Genomic DNA, 18,641 nt, shown 5'->3' on the forward strand with positions numbered 1-18,641 from the left:
TTGTAGACCTCCCCCTTGTTTATTATGTTGAATTTAACGTCAGTTCCTGAGTTACACCTGGTCGTATATTTTTCCTCACAGTTGTTCCCTTATCGGATCTTTTCAAGTTGCATCTAGTTCCTTTCCCCTGTAGATACTCTTCACCTCTTCCTATAGGCTGCACTTGGGTCCGCTCCTCCACAAAACATTGACAAACACATCTAGATAATGTAGTTGGGAGTCAACTGGACGAGGCACTTTGAGCATGCTTCGTAGTTCCTGCCTCAGACTATGACCCGAGAATAACAGAATTGAGTACACAGAAGAAGAAGCTGGTAACGACGGAGCATCTGAAACTAAAACAGCATGCACAAAATGTACACAGCTGTAACGCTGTTCACACTGGACACATAACCAAGTTTTGGTCAATGACATCATAGGTCGACCAGAAAGAGCCCACTATTACTATTAGCAAGCTGAAAGGGTTTATATCTCCACATTTAGTAGCAGAGATTAACATATTTGGATTAAAAATCCAGCCATTCATATTTGAACATACAGCTGCTCGGCACCTAGAACTTTTGGACACGGCCTCGTGCATCAAGATATACCACTGGAAGGCAGGAAGGGCGTAGTGACAAAATCCAGCTATTTTAGGGTCAAATTTACAAAGCGGTCGTCAGAAAAATTACTGTTGACCCTGCTGACGACTGACACCACAATGTCTAAGCTGTAGACATTGTAGATATGATAAACTTCTGTTGTGATGGCTGAAATAATGTGATTGTGTGCCGTTACAGCCATAAACAGAACATGTCAGGTCTGCCCTAATCAACAACACAACACACCAGTATATCCTGAATCTGCACGTACCGAGAGAAGGACTGGTTCCTCCAATCTTCCACATAACACACACAGCCTTTCTGAGACAGTAGGTTGTGTTCTGTAGATTTAAACCAGAAATCCTGTGTCAGCTGTGAAAAAGGCCAATGTGGAGAGCAACTAATCTGCTAAAATGAAAGTATCTGTGTTCTCTGTAAACTTTGATTATTGTCAAATACTAATGTTTAATTTTTTATATCAGAGACATTCGTAACTTTTGTTTCATTAAAAAGAGTTTCCTTCAGAATTGCCTCAGTTTCTTTTAATTTTTTGGTTGTTATGTCACACACATGCTTACTTCTCTCTGCTGTAAACTAGCACAGAAGCATTAAGCAGCACTTGCACGGCTGCAACACAGCAGCTCTAAACATACAGGGAATTCCCTGTGTTACAGATATGATTGAAGAAAAAGAAAGGATTTTTATAAATATGATGAAATAAAACACAGTGTTGGCCAGCACTATGCCCTACATGTGGAATAAAATGAAACATCTAATGGTTCACAGCATTACTGCTCATCCTTTAATCATCTCAATTATCATGCACAACCTATTAACCCATGACCTGAGGGAGTGCAGGGGAGAGGTGACATATGCTCCTGCAGAGTGTGTGTTTTACCACATACCTGTGCACACATACATGATATACAGAAAAGGGAGTTCTTAAAGAAGCCTTTAAGCAGAGAAACGCGAGTCAGCATTACAGTCAGAAATATGTCTCTTATCAGTTTTTATTCCTTCTCAGCTGCTCTCTCGGTTTAATGCCTCCTGTGCTCCGCTCTGTTTGCTCCGCTGATCCTCAACCTCCTACCTCTCTTCATCAGTAAATTTCAAACTGTCATCACTTTCAGTCAGCCGAGTGTTTTAACAGAAAAACATTGAATGATTTCATTTCAGCTTTGGGGTCAGGATTAACTACTTGACACATACTTAAAGATTTGGATTGTATCTGTATTAACTTGAGCTTATGCTTTGACATTCATATCATACGATGACTGCAATGTCCAGACTACAGCTACACTAACTCACTACCTCTGCTTTGATGTATGCTACTTCTGGATTAAAAAAAACATTCTGCTCCCTCTCTGCTCCTGTTTGTGACATTGCAGGTTTGTTGGTAATATCCATATCTTCTTTGCACACACGCGACCCCACATGTAAGCATCAAACATGTCTTGAACATGTATTGTCACTCTGTTTGTGTTCTAGCAGACAGTCTCTTGCCAGATATGGGTTTCATGTACTTCCAGGCTCTATAATATTCATTCAGATTGCTGCTCCTTCCATCCTTTCAGATGGTGACAGTGAAGTTAGTGTTCTTGAACAGTGTGGGCCTTTGGGAATTGAAAAAAAAAAAACAAGTTCTCGCTTTGTGCAGCACTTACTGCTGGATCCCTTTGGATGATTACTGATTGACGATTTGAATAGGTTGAACAAATACATCAATAATGGTAGCTTTCAAGTGTATATCAGCCAAAAAACAGCATAAAATGTTGCAGTGAATCAACTACTGTTATGTGAGGCCATCGATATTCAAATATTCAAATGGGATCTCTGAGAGGGTGCTGGGGTTCAGCTGAATACCTCTTTTGCCCAGGAAGGTTCCAAACTGAGAGAAATGACCTGAAAGTATCTGAGTGGCAGCCATGAAGTAGCTGTTCTTATATTATATTATAAACCACTGTGTGTGTATAAAGTAGCCACTGTGTAACAATATGATAAGATTACATTAGACGTATCTAACTCACATTTTGTAGAGTATTTATTGAATGGTCTCAGTTTCAGTACTGCAGATCCACGTCACAGCTTAGTTTGAGTTTCGTTGGATTCTTTAGAAATGTACAACTATCATTCCTTGACCACGTGACGTTTCCCAATGAGATAGCTTAGGAAAGAGCTTAGGAAAAATAGTAGGATGTCATTTTCGACCACTCGGACTATTTCAGACTCCAAGATTATGATAAAATTAACATACATTGAGCATCTGTCAAGGCAGCTGTAATTCAAAAAGATATACTGGCTATTGTATAATGTTGCCCTCAAGTGGATTGTGAATTAACTACAGGATGCTACTACAGGTGCCCGGGATAGCATCCAGTCTACAATCAAACATCAAATAAACAGATAACGATGACCTTAAAACTTTTTATTTTCAAAAATATTTTTCAACCTCTAAAACCTAAAAAACCTTTAAGAAAGATGATGAACCTCTTTTTTAAATATTTTTTTCTTTAAGAAAGGCAATGCACATTGTTTCTATGGTTTAATTTAAAGCCATAATGTGTAATATTTCACGTTGTCTATTAACAAATTTGAGTCTTATCATTCACAAGTATTACCTCAATCGTTATTAGTTACCTCCATCACAAAAGTGCAGTGTTCTTATATTCAGAATGCTAATGTACGTAACAGTGTAACACCCCAATGAATGTCTCCATGTCGCTCCGCCATTTTAAAACTACGGGATTTGTAGAAGGACATGTCATCAGCTTCGCCCTTTCCGTTTCCACATTGAAAAGGACATGGAGACATTCATTGTCCGTGAAATATTACACATTATAGCTTTAAATGGCATTTGCTTTTGTTTTTGCTTTTCTTTATTGAAAACCACAATGTTACAACAACAACAACAATCTACATTGCAATACAAAACGTGAATTCTCAATATACAAGTGCTTATATCAATATATAGGCAATAAGAAAGAAGAAAGAGAGAGGAAAGAAGAAGAAGAGAGAGTATGCTTTCTGAGTTGCCAGGGGGGTTCAGGGTTCATCAGTTATCTTCAATGAGGAACATGTTTCGATAGTTCTTATGGCTTTGGGTTTCTTTGAGTTCTTGATTGAAAGGATGTACTGTTTAAATGTATTACAAAATGCTATAAAGCTTGGCTTCTTCCCTGAGTACTTGCAACAATAAATATAAAATATAGAAAGTATAATCAAAAGTTAATCAGGTACAATGCATCACTTTTGATTTGGCTGTTCAGTACAACAGTACATCCTTCCAGAAAATAACAAAGTTTTCCACACATTATTAACAACAAAGTCACAGAGTCTCTGCCAAAAGTCTTTCACAGCAGGGCAATGCCAGAATAAATGTACATCAATTTCAGGACAGTCATTACATCAATGTCCTTGTTAAATCTAGATTTAATATACATTTTGGTTAGATATAATCTATGTATAAGCTTAAAACAGATTTCTCTAACCTTGTTAGTAATCATATATTTATTTGGTAATAGCCAGACCTTTTTCCATGGTATCCCAACTTCTAGGTTGTCCCAATAACTTTGAACATAAGGTACAGACGTGATGTCTTTTTGAAGTAAAGCACGAATGGATCTCTTCTTGTTGACTGGAGGGCTGGAGAAACAGACTTTTCCTACTGGTGTATTAACTACACACACTGAGGAGAAATAACTGAGGTTAAGTCTTGGTTGACTCTTAAATAGCATACACACACCAGAAGGAATGGCTCCAAAGATCTTGGCATAGTCAAATGGCATTTGCTTTGATGCGACGGTATTCACATGTCAAACATCTCTAAGGGTCCGGGTACTAAAGTATAATCCGTTTTTCTGTCAAAACGAAAAAACGAAAAACGGAAGTAGCTGTCCTTTTTCCTTTTTTCGTTTTAAACCAAAAATGAAAAAACGGCAAAAAAAAACGGATTTTGTTGATTTCATAAAAAAACGAAAAACGAAAAAACCAAAATCAAATAACGACCCAAATTTGGTTTTTGGAAATTACTTTTTTCATTTTTCGTTTCTTACGTTCGAACCACCACTCTGGTTCGAACATGACGGCAGGCAGACCGGAAGCGGAAGTAACGCCAAAATAAAATTAGTGTGCTAATTTAATATCAAACATATTTTCCGCTTTTTATACACCCATTGTAGGTAGTAGGCTGCATTTATTTTAGTTAAGTGAAACTACAACAGCTGGTTGTTTGGGAGAACGTGATAGCCTATATAAAATTATAATACGCTTAAAAAAAGTGATCACAGGCAAATATGACAAAAGATGAGACTAGCCTTTCATTTCTAGCTGAACATTGCATCTACAAACCTTAAACAAAAACAACCGTCTTTTTTTTTCTTAAAAGATGTTTTATATTGTTTTCATATAATTTTCTGATGGCAATTATAGAATGCGAGTGCGTGTGTTATATTGAAAGCGAGGCTGTCTATGAATATAGGCAACAGTGAGTTGTTGTTTTTTAAATGTGTTTAATTTTTTCAATAAGCAGACATGAAAAAAGAGCAAAGCATATTTGTTTATAGTGTAGGCTACAGTGCTTCATTCAATACACTGATTCGGAAGTTAGGGTAGTTCAGCGTATTACATGGTAAGTGAGTGATGGCATCTTATGCTGTAAGAGTGGAGAAGGTGGGAATTGGCCAGGAGTTAGGCTACACTGGAAGTCCGGGCAAAGTAGGACATAGAGTAGAGAGTAGAGTATCATTTATTAATCCAGAGGGAAATTAAGGTGTCCAGTAGCAAACATACATCAATAGAAAATACACAAGGCAACACACACATCATTACACATATATCAACCATATAGCTCTTCCATACATTCAGCAAAAAGGCAGATCTCTCTCACACACACACACACACACACACAGTATGTGTCTATTGTCCTAGTGAAAAAGCGCAGAGTCCTAGTGCAGAGAAGTTGTTCCTGATTATTGGGGGGGGGGGGGGATTATGCAGTCCAATCACCTATGGCAGTCTCTTTCTGTGTGGTGTTGGATAGCTGGATTGCCCTGGGGACAAAGGACCTCCGTAGCCTGTCTGTCCTGCAGGGGATGGCGCAGAACCTGTAGCTGAACAGGCTTCTCTGGCTGGCAAACACAGAGGGTGACTGTGGTTGTCCATTATAGAGAAGAGCCTGCTCAGTGTCCTCTTCTCAGCTGTGGTAGTGAGAGCCTCCAGTTCTGTGCCTACAACAGACCCAGCCTTCCTCACCAACCTGTCAAGGCGTCCAGCATCTCTCTTCCTAATGCTACCCCTCCAGCATGTCACAGCATAGGAGAGCACACTGGCCATGACAGACTGGTAGAACATCAGCAGGAGTCTGTTGCAGACATCTCAGCTTCCTCAGAAAGTAGAGCCTGCTCTGACCCTTCTTGTAGAGTGCGTGAGAGTTTGCAGACCAGTCCAGTTTATTCTCCAGATGTACCCCTAGGTACTTGTACGTGCAGACTGTCTCCACTGTCTCCCCCTCGATAGAGACAGACACCAGGGGCGGGGTGGTTCGCCTGAAGTCAACCACCATTTCCTTTGTTTTGGTGGTGTTCAGCTGCAGCTGGTTGGTCCTGACCTGCACCATCCGGCAAAGTTCTCCACCAGTCCCCTGTACTCCCCCTCCTGCCCATCCTTAATGCATACAACAATGGCGGTGTCATCTGAGAACTTTTGCATGTGGCAGGTGTCTGAGTTGTAGTTGAAGTCAGTGGTGTACAGGGTGAACAACACCGGGGAGAGCACCGTTCCTTATGGAGTTCCAGTGCTACTGACCACAGTCTCTGACAGAAATTGGTGATCTTACTCACTGTTTCTGATCCTGTGTTAAAATACAAATTTATTGGAGTAATATCTTATTTGAAATGCAAAAGATTGTGAAAAAGGACCTCGATCTCGACCCGGTCTCTCTCCTTCTGGGCCTTCCCAGTGAGCGTGTGACTGATAAGTACCAGAAGAAGCTGTATAATGTTATGTCATTCTACAGCACTGGATTTCAGATAAAGCCCCCTCATTGAGAGGATGGCACAGGACATTGGGGGGGGGGGTGTCTCTCTTCTCTCTCTATAATGTACCTGTCACATCTATCTGAAACTGATCCTTCCATTTGAGTTTTTGATTTTTCTGTTGTTGTTCCCAGCTTGTTGTTGTTGTCGTCGTTTTATTATTCTGTCTAGTCTTGTCTTTTGTATGTCTGGTTATTGAAAAAAATAAACACATTAAAAAAAAAAACCTCACTGTTGTCTATATTCATAGACAGCCTCGCTTTCAATATAACACATGCACTCGCATTCTATAATTACCATCAGAAAATTATATGAAAACAATATAAAACATCTTTTAAGAAAAAAAAAAGACGGTTGTTTTTGTTTAAGGTTTGTAGATGCAATGTTCAGCTAGAAATGAAAGGCTAGCCTCATCTTTTGTCATATTTGCCTGTGATCACTTTTTTTAAGCGTATTATAATTTTATATAGGCTATCACGTTCTCCCAAACAACCAGCTGTTGTATTTTCACTAAACTAAAATAAATGCAGCCTACTACCTACAATGGGTGTATAAAAAGCGGAAAATATGTTTGATATTAAATTAGCACGCTAATTTTATTTTGGCGTTACTTCCGCTTCCGGTCTGCCTGCCGTCATGTTCGAACATAAGAAACGAAAAATGAAAAAAGTAATTTCCAAAAACCAAATTTGGGTCGTTATTTGATTTTGGTTTTTTCGTTTTTCGTTTTTTTATGAAATCAAAAAAATCCGTTTTTTTTGCCGTTTTTTCATTTTTGGTTTAAAACGAAAAAAGGAAAAAGGACAGCTACTTCCGTTTTTCGTTTTTTCGTTTTGACAGAAAAACGGATTAAGCCCGATTTATGCCCTACGGAACCGGACGAAATTCGTCTGTCCGGTCCATACGTTGCTCCCGGAGCTTCTGTTTATGCCTCCGTCCGTATTGCGCACGTCCCTAAGAAATCCTCTAGAGGGCGGTATTATATATTGAGTCATTGTCGGCCGCGGGTTTGAGAAACATGGCGTCAATTGAGGAAGTTGCAGTCATACAAATGTATATACCCCCTGACCATCTCACAAATCCTCTCCTCCATTACCTGGCATTTTTAAATCTTAAAATGTTTTAATCTCCTACTCTTCGTTCTTCTTCTTCCTCCATAACTTCCGGAGCCAACACGCTCCTGACTCTCTACTGCCCCCACGAATTCCTCTGGTATTGCTCCGTTTCGCCCGGAGCTCACCGGATTGCTAAGCTCTTGACCTACGGACAAACTGACGGATGAAACGCCCCCCGGAACCGGGTGAAAGCGTCCGTTTCCGTAGTTAACGTAGGGCATAAATGGGCCTTTATACTTTAGTACCCAGACCTCTAAGCAGATAACCTGATGAACACAGGGTCATGAAACACATAAACCTCCTCTTTGTCAGTCAGATGGATTTCATCATGTGGAAGACTGCACTTGTATTGTGTAAATTTATGTTTGTGTGGCTCTCTTCTCCCTGCACGTCATTCAGAGGATCAATAAATTACAATCTCAGTTCTTTCTCTTTCCGTGTCTGGAAACGACGCCGTGCTAACGTCATCGCGTACCAAGAGCGTATCATCGCGGCCGCTGCTGTCCTTCACATCCGTCCACATCCCGCTAGGCTCGTCTCCCAAGCGCTGCAACTATGGCCCTGCTCAAGTCAAACAAGGTGATCTACTGCCTGGGGAATATTTCCCCGTCCCTGGGAGCTCTGTCCATCCGCAACAGGTAAACCGCCGCACTACGCCTAAAGCTAACCTGCACACGGGCATTTAGACAGTTCATCACCAGATGTCATTGATAAGTTAGCGGCGAGCTGTCACGTTTTACAGCTCACAGAGTGGCAGGCTATAAGCTTTTCAAATCTTATCACACCTGCCAACCTTCAGTTATACGGGGCAGCTTCGTTTATCGGTGGTTAGTGAAGTTTCACTAGCTGATTAGCTAGCTACACATAGGGGTCAAACGGTTTGAACAGGCCCCGGTGTGCTGTCGGTGTAGGTTAGCATCAGTGAACACAGCGCGGCTAAGAAGCTGTATATGTAGTCTTTAGTTTTACAACTCTGTAACCTAACAGGTTGTTCACTAAATCCTATCTGTAACTTCAGACACCTTCTTTGATTATCACGTAACTTGCACCAGAGAGCAGTTAGGTGTTGCCAGTAGTTACTCTGATGAAAGTCACGTTAGTGTGTCGATAGGACAAACTCAAGTACCGCAGTGTGTGGAAGAAATCAGCTCAGGTCGGCTAGCTACGATTTAGAAGGCTTGATTAAAATACGTGCTTTAGTCATTTTATTTATCTAAATGAAAAATCTGTTTGTCTTTAGAATAACTTCCTCAGATGTTCATACGATCGCCATCGTTTTAAATTGAAATGTGCCGTGCGTTTTGAGCTATTAGACTTGTCGTAGTTGAAGTCGTCGAAGCTGATTGGATATCTTCAGAGTGTTATTCCATCTCTGGACGCTGATTGGTTATCAGTTCCCACCTTCGATCGTTGATTGGCTAATTAACGGTGAAACGGAGAGACTGTTGTGTCCTTTCAGACTTTGTTTGGAGGGCAAACTCGTGTAGATAATGTATTTAGCATTTATTTGAAATCTTTTATCATGTATCCTTTTCTTAATTTAGATAATTTGATGCAGTATCTTTCTTGGCTTTAGCTTTATGTCAACAGGCATATAGTTTCGTTTTGACAGTGCAGTCCTGGGTCTGTTTCTTTGCCGCCTCGGCTCATTTCAAGCCACCAGTATCAACACCTGCAACTAAAAGTCCTCATTAAATGTGAGATGTTGAGATGTTTTGGGGAAGGAACAGCAGTCCTGCCGCATGTCTTGCCAAAAGACCTTTGGTCTATTGATCATTGGTAGCTTGCCAGTCTGTTTATATAAACTCTGAGGTTCAGCTGGTCAAAGTTTATATGTGCAAGCACTCTGCAGGAACAGTGATGCTGCTTAAGCCCAAATGCCCCTTTGGGAAGCATTTAAGTGTTATGATTTGAAATGCAATAGAATGTTAAATAAAACTGTACACTTGAACTTACCGTTAACTTTGGTGTCCTTAAGGTTCACTCCTATACTGCATGCATCCTTTTACCTGAAACACTCAAATATATCAAAGTACACTCTTTAGAACAATCTTCCTACCAAGCATCAGAGGTGGATTTCACCCTCTTCTCCTGGATTCTCCAGCACTATCCTTTAGAGTTGTATCAGAGCTCAACCCTGCACATACCTTGTTATTTCTGCAAGATTTTCTTCTAGTGAATGTATGGTTTTCAATAAATGATGTGACAATATAATACCGCCCGTGTAGTAATGGTAGGGGCCGGGGGTTGGAGACTCTTGCCCTTTGCAAAGTATTCTGTCCTAAATTTAGCTGCAAAGTTTTGACAGATTACAAAACTATAAGAAACCTGAGTCAAAGACATGTTCATGAGCATAGGAGTGCATTTGAAGTCCCAACATGAACCAACCTATATTTACTCTAACCCAACTGGCAGACATGTTGATCTAAAACAACAGATTTTATTTTTTAGTTGGCTGTGGGACAGAAGAGCTTTCAAAGTCTAGATTCTTGTTCAGGTTTTTAAACTTGGCCTCAACACCAACATGTAGAGATCCAGCTGGAAAACTATTGACTCAGAGTGAGAATAGAAAAATCGGTTATTTTATATGAAATAACGTGCAAATCTTAGGTGGATCCTGTCAACTCACTCAGCTTACACTACACTACTTTCATTTGCATGATGAGCTGTGGACTGTCAGATGGAGGCCAACGGTTCAGATGTGTTTACACTTGATATTTAGCTGACCTTACGACCTTTAATCCCGGCCTACTTGCCTCTCTTTTTTTGAGTGCTCTCTCCCTTTTCTCAGGTAATATCAGTTTTTTTTTTTTATGACTGGAGGTGTTGCTAGTCTTTGCAGATCTTTAATTTATGCAGTTCATTTAGTAGATTTGGCTTCTTCATCACAAGAAAACCTAATATTTATTGACCTATTACCTCCTAAAACATCTGAGTTAAGAAATTGGAATATACTCTCAGTTGTCTTTAGTTTCGCAGGGAGCGCTTTTTAAAAGACAGAATGAGCTGATGCCCCATTTGTTCTTATAGTAAAATGCTGAACAACTCAATCAATTTAAAAAAACAGGATTAATCAAATGTGTTTTAAAAGAAAACATTAAACCAAAAAGATTAAATAAGAAAAATAAATGAACATTTCATAGCCCAATAGATTGAACATGCTGCTAAAAGCACGAGTAAAAGAAATGGCCATTGCAAATTGGCACGCTGCTCTTCTGACATGGGTCTGCCCACCATCCCCCAGCCCGAGCTGCAGACCTTCAGGGAGAAATCCTTAACTCTTGCCCCCATCTCGTAGGACCCCCCCCCCCCCCCCCCCCCCCGGCACAGATCTGTGTCACCACCTGTGTTGTGACTTTTAGAAATCTTCTGAAAACCCTCTAGCTTACAAAGGCCAGGCGTCTTGGCTAATCCTGCCTCTCTAGAAATAACTGCAACTATACAGTATCCAACTGGTTGTTGTGAGTGAATGCGATTTTTAGTGACTGGTCGCATGTTGGACCCAGATTAGCTGTTTCTCTTGTTTTTGGACTTTGAAACTTCTGAAAGGATTATTTTTTTTTTGTTTCCTGAACCTCGTGTCCCCTCAGCATGTGTGCCTCTACGTCAGTGTGATATCGTCAGGTCACATGAGGTGTTAAGCTTAAGTATTAGGTCCACAGTGTGCAATGGGAGCTTTGGTAATTCTTGCTGTCAAATAGGGTCATGATGGGATCTTGAGCATGTGAAGCTTCTCAAGTGTTTCCATTCATGAATGAAGAGGTTTCTTTTCAGCACGTAGCATGTAGTTGACCTCAGTGTTTGCAGTTGTGTCATCATCCCCGTTCATCTGCTTTTTGTGTCTCTGGTGCAGCTCATGGTGGAGTGGAGTTCAGATGGGCCCCCCCGATCCCATCCTGGGGGTGACTGAGGCCTTCAAGAGGGACACCAACCCCAAGAAGATGAACCTGGGAGTGGGAGCCTACAGGGATGACAAGGGAAAGCCCTTTGTCCTCAGCTGTGTTCGCAAGGTAGAACCGTCAAAACCGCCAGTGAATCGGTTACGATTTCCTCGCGTCAGACACGTGCACATTTTTATTTCCTGAAGGTTTGAAGTCGAAGAAAGCTGCATTTCTCCACTGCTGTGCAGTGTCAGGCAGATGGCTGGTTGACATTTAAACATGTTGTTGTCACCAGTCAGGAGGCTTCACACTGGCTTCACACTGGCTTCACACTGGCTTCACACTGGCTTCACACTGGCTTCACACTGGTTTCACACTGGTTTCACACTGGCTTCACACTGGCTTCACACTGGTGGATTCTTGCTTTGTTAGGAAGAATGCACACATTACAATGAATATGAATAATTTTACAGTACGAACAAATCAAAGCAGAAGCATAATGCTTATATTTGCTCTGCCTATATTTTCATGAATTAAAGCTTCCCACTAACAGTCATCCTGACATCTTTAGCCATTCTCTGCGGTGCCTGTGGAGCCTTTTGAAATGGGAGCTTTTAGACATTTTTATTTATTTTTTGGATTAATGCTTTTGGTGCTTTAATTTTCTTTGCTCTTTTTAATGTACAGCACTTTAGTCACGGACAGTTCTTTGGAAATATTTATAAACTTGAAGGCAAATACAGTAATTTGCAGTAAAAGCAGAAGTTTTAAACCTTTCCGTTAGTTTTTATTCCATGTTTCTAATTTCTTCAGAGGTTAAAGGGATACGCCACCCCCAGGCCAAATTAAAGCTGCAGTCTGCAACTCTTTTTCAAGCATAATGCCTGGAACTGTCCGGGGATTCTGAAAGTAGTACATTAAATACCCCAATACAAAAAAAAACGAGTTCTCTAGGTCCCCTATATGTCCCGCTAGGTCCCTCCAAAGCCAGCAGGTTTGTTTACAAAATTGCAGACCGGACCGGTAAAAGGTAACCAATCAGGTTACGAGCTGGGCTCTGCTGCCTGTCAATCACCGATTGTGCACGCGCGATACAAGGTAGGCTCGTCCCCACGCTTATTTATCTGGACTATTGAACTTCATTACGGGCTAGTCTACTTACTGTGTCTTCCATGATCGCAAATGACAGGTGAGTTGATGAATGAGGAGTCGTGTAAGCGCATCTGGCGTGCACGTCTACGTGCACGAGTTCTCATGTGTTTTGAAGGGGCGGGACAGGAAGTTGAATAACTTTTTATTTTTCGGTTAAAAAATAGGCATTTCTTGCATTTTGCGACTACAGAAGTCACCGTTTTCAACTTCAAGCGTTCTGATAGATCATGTAAACTCTTAAAATGCCAAAAATTAGAACTTTACGTATGACAACAACAAATCTTGCAGACTGCAGCTTTAAGTGTATCCCCGCATTCCCGAGACATAAATAAGTGTGTGGGAGCGTTTTCCTGGCGACCCAGGCATTGTCCGAATCTCACAGCACTGACCACTGCTTGGTTTTGCGTAATACCTTCATGCTCGCGTTGCCGATCGAAATATTACTCCACTCAACCTCTGTTTCGAACACAGATGGGACAGTGGGGGGGGGGGATTCCCAAAGACGTAGCGGGGAGTGTGCTTCGGCTGTGTTTTCCGCACCGGAAACTAGTTCCCAAACCGACATGAGCAAAACAAGCCTTCTGTGTAGATTTACACAGTCATTTGCACTCGATGTGAAAGTACACCACTCACACATTAATTAGAAGGTAAATCAAGTAAATTAATTCACGTTGGGCGAAATATTTCGATCGGCGACGCTAGCATGTATGTATTACGCGCAACCAAGCAGTGGTCAGTGCTGTGAGATTCGGACAATGCCTGGGTCGCCAGGAAAACGCTCCCACACACTTATTTATGTCTCGGGATACACTTAATTTGGCCTGGGGGTGGCATATCCCTTTAAGTATTAGAAGGTCTTTGTGGGCCATTTTAAGCCTCAGGTCTGAATGGGTTAAACAAGCTTATGAATAAACTTGAGTTCAGTGCCATGAAACAAAATCAATAATTAGGAGATTTACTGCACTGTCCCCGTGAGATGCTGTGTTTCCATTGCTTTGTACTTTCTAACCGGTTGTTTTCAGTTAAGGAATTTAAAAAAGTGTTTTGTATATTCTTGCTTTCGGCGCTTTTTCTGTAGGCGGAGGCTTTGATTGCGGCCCAACAGCTGGATAAGGAGTACCTCGGCATTGGTGGTCTGGGGGAATTCACCAAGGCTTGTGCACAGCTGGCTCTTGGTGCTGACAATGAGGTCTTGAAGAGTGGCAGGGTAAGTTGGCTGGGTTCGCTTAATCCAATTTAAACAAAGGTCCTGAGTGTTTTAAATCCAGATCAGTGCAGCAGTATTTTTCTCCGAAACAGAACATTACTGTCCAGACTATCTCAGGAACTGGATCTCTGCGCATTGGAGGCAACTATCTGGTGAGTTTTGCTTACGTCTGTCACTTTGGACAAAATAAACAGCATTAAAGTTATGCTTGCTAAGTCGCAGTGCCTTTCTTTGACACAGGCCCGGTTCCATGCAGGCCCACTTGATGTTTACCTTCCCAAACCCTCTTGGGGAAACCACACACCCATATTCAGAGACGCTGGCTTGCAGCTCAAATCTTACAGATACTACGACCCATCCACCTGTGGCTTTGACTTCAAAGGAGCTCTTGAAGACATCTCTGTAAGACTATAATATATGCATCCTCCTGCCCTTTTTGTGTATACCTCGTAGCTGGTGTCAGTTTTTTTCTCACTGTGTGGACTAAAACCTTTCTGTGTCACAGAAAATCCCAGAAAAGAGTGTGATTATGCTACACGCATGTGCCCACAACCCCACTGGTGTGGACCCCCGGCCCGAGCAGTGGAAGGAGATTGCAGACATTGTGAAGGTGATTGAGGATCGGCTCAAAAGAGATTCAATGCATTTTTTTTGCTGTTGCCTCATTATCAGCAAAATGAAAAGCCATAACTGATATGAGCTGAATATTATCTAGCTAACATGTCGTCCCTTCAAACATTAACTGCCTGCTTTTTATCTGCGTCTCTCCTTTGCAGAAGAGGAACCTGCTGGTGTTCTTCGACATGGCTTATCAAGGCTTTGCCAGTGGAGACATAGATCGGGATGCCTGGGCTGTGCGCTACTTCATTGAACAGGGCCACAACATCCTGCTGTCCCAATCCTACGCCAAGAACATGGGACTGTACGGTCAGTACATAAAGATGAAAAGCACATCAAAGCACTGATTTGAAATATTCTGTATTCTTGTGTTTTGCCACCACCCAGTGGTGGCAGACTGATATGATTCGATGATATGATAAAGACGCATTTGGGCGCTTAAAGCACTGGGAGTTAGTGCACCGATTACAGTACTTTAAACAAAATGAGTCGGTCATCTTGATCGAGGCGGTCTTTCAGACATGACGGCATGACCTCCTCTTCACAGCTTTAGTAAAAGCTCATCAGTGTTCGCAGTGTAACGCTGGCCTGAGCCGGTCAGACTCACTTGTGTTGGTGCCGACAGGTGAGCGTGTGGGAGGCTTCACTGTCGTATGCAACGATGCAGAAGAGGCAAAGCGGGTGGAGTCTCAGCTCAAGATCCTCATCAGGCCCATTTACTCCAACCCACCTATGAACGGCGCCAGAATTGCATCAACCATTCTCAACACACCAGAACTGCGCACCATCTGGTACGAGCTTACAGGCGGATGCTTTCACGTGCTGTTGCTGAAATAAAAGCTAAAAGGTCGTCCCCATCATTCATGTACACCGTCTTTTTTATCTCTGTTCGCAGGCTGGGGGAGGTCCACGATATGGCGAACCGCATCATTAAGATGAGAGAACAGCTGGTGGCAGGTCTGAAAAAGCAGGGCTCCTCCCACAACTGGCAGCACGTCACCGACCAGATCGGCATGTTCTGCTTCACGGGCCTCAAACCCGAACAGGTACTCCGGCACATGTTTGAGGTTAAGAGTTGACGGCAGGAGACATTAAGGAGACTATGTTCTTCATTGAAATGTATGTTGAAAAGTTGGTTTTAAAACTAAACCAGTAGAAAAAAATTGTCATGCAATAACAATTCTGTCCATTTTTATCAAGGTAAACAAGAGACATTCTGCATTATTATCCGAGTTTTAGGTGCTGTCAGATGGATTTTTTTTTATTTTGGTGGGACACAAGCTACCGTGTCTGCTTTTCATGCGTCTGATCTTAATCTGTTAAACTAGTTGTAGTTTCATATTAACTGTATAGACGTGTGAGCAGTTTTAATGACCTAATGCTCCGCCAGAGACAAATGTCTGCATTTCCCCCATTCAACTGTCCTTTAAAGGTCATACAGATTACGTTTAAAAAAAAAAAAAATAGCACCTTGAAAAGAAGTGTTTCAAACCCAGTCGAGGAAGAAAAATAAAGCTACCTCATGCATGCTCACAGCAAGATATTTGAACATGAATATTAACAGTATTTAGATTGAAGAATTCACTAATTTCTCATGTAATATGCGTTTGTCCCCACTGGTCTGCTTTTGCAGATCTAAATGAATTAATTTGATATTCTGAGACTATATAAGAATATAGTTTACCTAACTGAAAACTGCAGCTAAAAGCATTGTTTGTTAAAAGTTTTACAAGGGAAAAAAAAAACCCTAATTAAACGAAAAAGTATCTAATAATTTCTCGTCTCTTTACCAAGTTTTGAACCAGAGACGTTATCAGTTGCAGCTTGAGTGTCCCACAGTGTAAAGGAAACCCCTCCTGCTGTTAGCTGTTAATCATGATTAGATGAAGGCATCATAGCAGCCTATCAGCAGCCCTTTTTACACGTTAAGCACATTTACTTAACACTAGGAAAAAAAAAAAGATTCTATTGGTCCCATCGAAACCTGACATATAAAATGCATTTAAACGGCATCAGTTTGTCTGAAACTGTACAGAGTTGAGCTTGTCCAAACCGGACTAACACTTATAACCCTGCATGTTTGCCCTCAACTAGACTCAAATGGGCCGAGGTTCCCTGTACATGCTCCAGAGTTCCATCTTTTTGTAAATATAGTGACATGTAAGCACATAATTCAGCTGAATTTCCAATAAAGCTGCTCAGAAGTTGTGACTGAAAATCAGTCCATTCCGACCGCCAACAAGCTCTTTTCAGACTCTTAAAATCTTTTTTTTTTTTTTTTAACTGCATCATCGTCTGACCCAATCACTGTTTGATCCATTCATTCATTAAAGACGTCTGAGCAGCGAATTCAGCTGTTCTTTCATGTCTCCCACAGTGAAGGTTAGGAGCGGCATACTGTCTTTGCCGTTTTCTCACACAGTCCACCGTGTTGTGGTGTCGGTCATACATCAGTCAATAATTGGATTCTGACCTTGTTAATGTACACAGGAACAAGAACGGGGGTCCAGTTAGATGGTCAAGTTGAGCTGTAATCGTACCTTGACTCAACTGTGCACGTAGCTGTGCTGAGTAGTTGCACCTTTTCAGTGCGAAGTGGGTACAGTTGCAGAAAGGAGCCCTGTTACCTGCTGACGGTCTTGTCAGAGTTGTGTGAGTTATGGCTGTTTTCCCGTTCCCGCAGGTTGAGCGTCTGACGAAGGAGTTTTCAGTCTACATGACCAAGGACGGCAGAATTTCCATGGCAGGCGTGACCTCTGGGAACGTGGGCTTCCTGGCAGAGGGAATCCATGCAGTCACCAAGTAGAGTTGATCCCGCTGGAGGCCCGACAGAATCAAAGCTGCAGTGTCACTCCTCCATTCCACCTGTAGAGAAGAGCTCGGCATTTAGCTATACGTTTCCTCTGGATTTCATCATGACTTCAACTTGGAACGGTCGCTGTGTATTTTCCAACTTTTCAACATTTTACTGAACAGGTTCCCCCAACAAAATTTAAACACATGGATCTTCCCCTTCTGACTGAGCTCATGTCTCATTTTATTTATTATATGGAGACAGCTGTTGGCTGTGCACAACTGTCAGGTTCTGCTGGGGCCCCCCTCTCTACTCTCTAAACATCAAGTTAAAAAAAACATCAGGTTAATGTATATCCGCTTTATGTGCAAGATGGGGATCTCTGTTGCTTTGTGAAAACCTGTAGGACATGTGAGTTTTGTTCCTTTCTTCTTTATTTAATTTCATTGGTGGTGTGGTAGCACTTTATAAAGCTTTATGGCACTATTTGAGTTCCTCACTGTATAAATAGGTATTTATCAGGTTATCAGGTCACTTTGTTAATCTGATCAATCATCCAGTAATTTGATCTCTCTCTATCTCTCTCTCTTTGGGAAGGGCTCTCCTATCTCTCTTGTACTCAATACTTTTCCTGCAGGATGTGTGAATCTTTTGTGGTTCCAATCGAGGCGATCACATGACAGCGGTCTCTCATTCGGCCATTTTTAAATCTCCAATTCAAAAATAAGCACATAAGCCACAAGAGTTAAACGGTATGGAGAGAGAAAAGTCCAAAGAAAAGCGACGTAAATCTGTATGAATATCTTCATGTTTTGCTCATGCCCCAAATGGAATACCCCATGTCTAATTTTTCATACTTGAAGGCTTTGTACTTGTCACCAGCGCTGATGTCTGTGTGCGGTTATAAAGATGAATTGGGGCATCTCGGAGTGAACGGGGCAGTTGGTAGGAAAAGCACACATGCTGCTCAGTTACTCAGATGCCACATTTCAGTGTTTGCTCATCATTGAGACACAGATGGCATTTAGAAATGTGGGGTTTGCCCCTTTCTGCTCAAACTTCTGGCACTTTTCCTCCATGCTCTGCATTCTGTCTTGAACTAAGGATCATTGATCATGTACCTCACTGAACAAACAATAAATCATTACAGAATAAGATGTCCCAATGTGTTTGTTTTCCTCAGCCTGCCGTTGGTTAGCCTTACGTCCTTCCTCACATGTAAAGTATTTTTATTTTATTTTATACCAATGGTGGTTTACTA

The 18,641-nt window shown here is 41.5% G+C and overlaps 1 protein-coding gene across 1 annotated transcript; it reads left to right on the top strand.

The window, feature by feature from the left end:
* The first annotated feature begins 8,199 nt into the window (after positions 1–8,199).
* On the top strand, positions 8,200–18,535 carry LOC142377518 (aspartate aminotransferase, mitochondrial-like). Its single transcript, XM_075461713.1, has 10 exons — positions 8,200–8,366; positions 11,582–11,738; positions 13,840–13,968; positions 14,061–14,120; positions 14,209–14,370; positions 14,474–14,578; positions 14,745–14,895; positions 15,212–15,377; positions 15,482–15,632; positions 17,270–18,535. Exons 1-10 carry the CDS (start codon positions 8,284–8,286, stop codon positions 17,390–17,392), a joined length of 1,287 nt encoding a protein of 428 aa, XP_075317828.1. The 5' UTR covers positions 8,200–8,283; the 3' UTR covers positions 17,393–18,535.
* Positions 18,536–18,641: the final 106 nt, after the last annotated feature.

This window comes from Odontesthes bonariensis, chromosome 1, assembly GCF_027942865.1.
Source record: "Odontesthes bonariensis isolate fOdoBon6 chromosome 1, fOdoBon6.hap1, whole genome shotgun sequence".
NCBI classification, from domain to species: Eukaryota; Metazoa; Chordata; class Actinopteri; order Atheriniformes; family Atherinopsidae; genus Odontesthes; species Odontesthes bonariensis.

Bases quoted from the DNA above. Each gene is read 5' to 3' on its own strand.
- LOC142377518 (XM_075461713.1), top strand. From the start codon at position 8,284: ATGGCCCTGCTCAAGTCAAACAAGGTGATCTACTGCCTGGGGAATATT. The intron at 14,371-14,473 runs GTAAGACTATAA...TCTGTGTCACAG, and splicing joins GAGCTCTTGAAGACATCTCT to AAAATCCCAGAAAAGAGTGT. The intron at 14,579-14,744 runs GTGATTGAGGAT...TCTCCTTTGCAG, and splicing joins AGATTGCAGACATTGTGAAG to AAGAGGAACCTGCTGGTGTT.